The sequence below is a fragment of the Chrysoperla carnea genome, chromosome 1, assembly GCF_905475395.1.
Source record: "Chrysoperla carnea chromosome 1, inChrCarn1.1, whole genome shotgun sequence".
NCBI lineage: Eukaryota > Metazoa > Arthropoda > Insecta > Neuroptera > Chrysopidae > Chrysoperla > Chrysoperla carnea.
The window spans coordinates 81764695-81770472 of NC_058337.1; the positions used below are offsets into that span (position 1 = coordinate 81764695).

At 29.0% G+C, this 5778-nt stretch overlaps 1 protein-coding gene across 1 annotated transcript; it reads left to right on the forward strand.

Moving 5' to 3' along the window:
- Positions 1-1831: 1831 nt before the first annotated feature.
- On the forward strand, positions 1832-3424 carry LOC123305702. The gene has a single exon (XM_044887493.1). It carries the CDS (start codon positions 1934-1936, stop codon positions 3083-3085), a length of 1152 nt encoding a protein of 383 aa, XP_044743428.1. The 5' UTR covers positions 1832-1933; the 3' UTR covers positions 3086-3424.
- The last annotated feature ends 2354 nt before the right edge of the window (positions 3425-5778 follow it).

Genomic DNA, 5778 nt, shown 5'->3' on the forward strand with positions numbered 1-5778 from the left:
ACATTGCAATACACATATCATAACCAATCAAAATGAAGCCATATTTTCATAAACAAGAAATACCTCGAAATATTTACATCATCAAATAGAATATTTGATTTTGATCAACTATTATACATTTTATTTATTAAAACAAAATGTTACCAGAACTACAAATGTTCTGGAAACTATCAAGTGTGTTCAAAGCTTAGATGTACGTAGACCTGAAAAATTGTTTGACCACAAAACTGTTTTGTTTCGGAATTTGAACTTCATTTTTAAAATTGTTAATTTTTTATTGCTAATTGCGTTTAAAAATACTTGATTTTGTGTTAAAAGATATAAAATACAAAGGATTTTCTTTAAGCTGGCATATGCTTGAAATTCGATGAATAAATTTAATCGAGGAAAATGTTTCAAACGAAAAATGTTCGTTTCAAAGGCACGATGTGTACCGGCATCGAATTCGATCCAAATTTTCAGGTTCAATTCAGTCTGATTTATAACAGACAAACTTTAAATAAACGTTTTAAATTAGGAAGTTATTCTTTGTAAATACGTATACATTTTTTGTTTAGAACAATTTATTGTAAAGCGATTGTTTCAGACAGTAATTGACAACAAAAATCTAGCTTTTTGTGTGTTTGTTCATTCAATTTGAACCAAAATGGTCTTCATAGAAAAACATACATAGTTACAACTTTAGTTTGCAATATAGTACAACATTACGGTTTGCGGAAAAATGTTTCGAAAAAAATGTTCCTTTTTTCATCAAAGTGTTCATCAATCGATTACCAGTTATGAAGTAGATTGAGCTTTTCATTGAGCTTTTCATCGGGTATGGTTTTATTCGATATTTCAAAAATTTGCGGATTAAATAATCATTACTCTAAGTTTTGTTAGATTAAATCACTTTCGCGGAAATGAAGCACTGAAGTTCGAGAATTTCAGCAGTAAGACAGATTTGAATGCGGTTTTCTGAATTCGATTCGTTAGAGCGTCAGGAAATTTTGTGACCTAAACTGATTTATAAGAAATTAAAAATTAATAATTTGCATACATAAAAAGCAATTTATAGTAACAGTTTGAAATCATTTTTATCACAATTAACCGAGTTCAAAAACCGCATTCAAATCCGTCTTACTGTTCAAATTTTGTGGACTTGGACTATTTTTAGTGTTTCTCTTTCGCGACTATACAATCAAACATTAAAAAACAAATTTAAAAAAATTACCAAACTCTAAATCCTCAATTTAGCTAAAAATTATTTTCTTATACTTAGATTTTATTAAAATATGTATTAAGTTGTCGAGATTGAGTTTTTATTAAAATTATTGTGTTTTTGAGCCAATTCAATTTATATATGGCACGCCATTTTACTATTTAATAGGCTAATTTTTATCGAGAAAAAAATTAATTAATTATTTTTTTTCAATCAGAAATTTTATATTTTATATTTTATATTTTGTAAAATAAATCTTAGTAACAGAGAGATTGATATAAGATAAGATGAGAAAAGAGAGATGAGAATTAAAATTATGATGATAACATAATAAAAATGTATTATTATTATGTATCATCATAATAATAATGTATTATTATTATGATGATACATAATAATAATACATTTTTATTATGTTATCATCATAATAAAAATGTATGTAAATTATTATCACTTCCATAGTGATATAATTGTTTACTTTTGTTTCAATTGACATACCTGAACTAAAGATTTTTATAATTTATATTGTGTTAGAATCATAAACGTTTATTAGTGGACATTCTATTAAATAACGTTGTAATTTAATTTATTCCTTTCAGGTATGTTTTTGTTTGTAAATTTAGTGTAATTCCTTTATATAATTTTGTCAATATATTCCTTTCAGGATTAAATACAATCTCGTTATTTATTCAATAAATTAATAACTTACAAATTAAATTACAATCATTTAAGATGGAAAAATTGTTTGTCCACTTAATAAGAAGAAGCGATGAATATTTTGAATTAGCTGGACTATCCGAAGATAAGCGGTTATGGTTTAGCTTACCAGATGAACATAAAAATTTATATGAACATAAGGTATTATCATCAAAAACCACCATTAAAAGTGCAATTGCTGCTATTAAACCGATTAATGGTTTCCGAAAAATTGGCATTAAATTAGATGAGGATTTGAAAAAAGAATATTTTGATGAAGATGGAAACCTTAGCTACAAAAACTATCCGTTACAGGAATCTGTAGTTTTGTTTGATGTGAGTGAAAAACTCCAAGAAGAAAATTTTTTAATTAAAAGAATCAAGGAATTAGAATTAAAATTAAATGACAAAGATGAGATAAAATTGCAAAATATAGAAAAGAAGTTTGTTCTTGATAAATATGACAAAACACAAAACCCTTCTGAGTGGTTTTCTAAATTTGAAAGTGAATGTGACCGAAATAAAATAAAAAGTGGTACCCAGATGATTGAAGCTTTACGATTTTTTGTCGCTGGATCGGCCAAACACTGGTATGAAGGAAATTTGAAAAAATTTGGTCTAACTAATTGGTCTGAATGGCGAAATTCATTTTTTTCCATTTTTATTGACAAAGGTTGGACAGCTGTCAGAAAAGCATATACCTATAAATACTTAGGCGGCTCATTGATCGATTACGCTTTAACAAAAGAAAATTTATGTTTAGAAGTAGAAAGTGATAGTACTATGAGTTCCAGAATAAACTTGATTGTAATGGGTTTACCATCTCAAGTTCAAGATGAGCTAGATCGCGAAGACATTAACACTATAAAAAAATTATACAATGAACTCCGAAAGCTAGATGGTCAATATAATAAACGTTCGAAAGAAAATAAACCATATGATAATCGGCATGAAAAAACAAAATTAGGAGAATCGACTAAAAAGAAACAAATTGATATACCCTTGAAAAAACCATGCTACATGTGTGAAGCTCTTGGTTGGAAAAATCGATTTCATCCCTCTAACGAATGCCGAAATAAAATACTGTACGCTCAGAAAAAAGAATCTAATTTAATTGAAACGAAATCTGATTCAGAAAATGAGGCTGAAATGATGAAAATGGAAATTGACCGAAATTCTTTAAACTAGAGAGCCCGGATAATTTGATTCCATTAATTCATGTAAACGTAATTATTGATGATAAAATGAAAATAAAAGCAGTGTATGACTCAGGATCTAACGTGAGTCTAATTAATCAAAGAGTTGTAGATGTATTAAAAACAAGTTTGTTAAAGCATAACACTGCATTCAAGACAATTAATGGTTTCAATTTTAGTTCGGCCCGGGCAAACATAAAGCTTAAAATTGGAAATATTACAAACAATTTGAATACTTTTGTAGTTAAAAATTCAGAATTTTCTTATGACCTGTTACTAGGTTTAGATGCTATTAAAAAATTTAAACTAATTCAAGACGAGAATTTAAACATATACCAAAAACCTAAAAATGATGAGATGCTCCAAATAAGAAGTAATCAAAATCAGAAGAAATCTTGTGAAATTTCTAACAAAATAATTACAAATGAAAATAAAGAAGATAAAGAAAATGTAAAGAAAGAAGATAATATAGATGTAAAGAAAGAAGATAATAAAGATGTCAATAAAGAAGATAATAGAGATGTAAAGAGAGAAGATAATAGAGATGTAAAGAAAGAAGATAATAAAGATGTTAAAAATTTTAATAAAGAAGGTAAAATCAATGAAAATGAAAAAGAAGAGAAAAACACTGAAAATATTAGAATTTACCATCAAGAAGAAACTAATGAAAATCAGTTCAAACCTAAATTAGATCACATAGATGGATATGAAAAAAAAGTAGAACTTTTAAATATTATTGAAAATCACAAGAAAATTTTTGCCAAAAATAAATTTGATGTCGGTAAAGTAAAGTCTAGAGAGGCCGAAATAAAGTTAATGAGAGATGAATATGTTACGGCCCGCCCTTATAAATGTTCTATACCAGATGAACGTGAAATCAAAGATCAAGTACAGAAGTTACTAGCATCCGATCTAATAGAGGAATCTGATTCACCGTTCGCATCACCGGTAACACTCGCATATAAAAAAGAAGATGGAAGAAAATCAAGGCTTTGCATCGATTTTAGAAACTTAAATAAAATAACTATCCCAGAGTGCTACCCATTTCCAACAATAAATGATATAACGGAAAAAGTTTCGAAATGTAAATACTTTACTGTTGTTGATATAAACTCCGCTTTTTGGTGTATTAGGTTAAAAGAAAAGGACCGTGAGAAAACTTCTTTCGTTACAAAGTACGGGAAATTTATGTTCAAAGTATTACCTTTTGGATTGAAAAATGCTCCTGCAATCTTTCAACGCATACTTTCAAATATTATAAGACGAAATAACCTAGATGAGTTTTGCGTCAACTACATGGATGACTGTCTTATTTTCTCACGCAATTGGAAAGATCACATGCAACATATCTCAAGATTTCTTGAAGTAATAGGAGAAGAAGGATTTAAATTAAAGCTCGAAAAGTGTAAATTTGCAGCCCAATCGGTTAAGTATCTTGGCCATTACATTGAAGAAAATAAAATATCACCAGCACAAGAAAATTTAAAGGCAATAAAAAATTTGAAAAGACCTACAGATAAATCTGGGGTTCGAAGTGTTCTAGGAACAATAAATTACTTTATAAAATATATCGATCATAGTGCTCAAAAATTTGAGCCCCTTCACAGATTATTGAAAAAAAATACTGAATTTATTTGGACGGAAGAATGTGAACGCAGCTTCTCCATGATCAAAGAATATCTGTGTTCCCGTCCAATTTTATCAATTTATGATGTCGAAAAAGATGTTTACATTGACACAGACGCTAGTCAAAAAGGACTTGGAGCGACTTTGAGGCAACCACAGTCAGATGGTCTATTACACCCTGTAGCTTATTTTTCTAGAAAACTGTCAGAAAGAGAAAAGAAAATGGAAACGATTCACTTAGAATGCAAGGCGATAAAAGAAGCCATTAAATACTGGAAATACTATCTTATTGGACGAAAGTTTTTCGTTTGTAGTGACCATAAACCATTGGAAAATTTAAGAACAAAGTCACGAACTGATGAGATTCTTGGCGATCTGGTCCACTACTTGTCACAATTTAATTTCCAGATAATATATAAAAAAGGAAAAGAAAATATTATCGCTGATTTACTATCACGGCAACCAGTTTTAGAATATTTCGAAAATGAAGATGTCATTCAAGTGGTCAATTTAATAGAATTGTCTGAAATAAAGAGGGATCAATATGAAAATCAAAGAGAACTTACAACTGCAAAGGGAACTGAGCGTAGACACGATATTATATTTAAGATGTTAAAAGGAAGAAAGCGGATTTTTGTATCGGAAAAGTTAGGCCTTGAAATAATTAACAAGTTGCACAATCACTATGGTCACATTGGTGTTGCACAAATGAGAAACAAAATACGACAACACTACTATTTCAAAAATTTAGATAAACTTATCATTGACTTTTGTAAAGGCTGTGTGACATGTAGGCAAAGTAAAACTCGCCGAGGAAGATTGATTGGAAAATTGTCAAGAATTGGACCTGCAACAGAACCCTATGAAATATTGTCCATAGATACAGTGGGTGGTTTTGCCGGAAATAAGTCTATAAAGAAATTTATGCACATACTAGTGGATCATTTTAGCAGGTATGCTTGGATTTCTACTACAAAAAGCCAATGCGCAAAAGATTTTATAAATCTTATACATCCGATCGCTAAAAATAATAAAATAAAGTTGATTCTTGCCGATCAA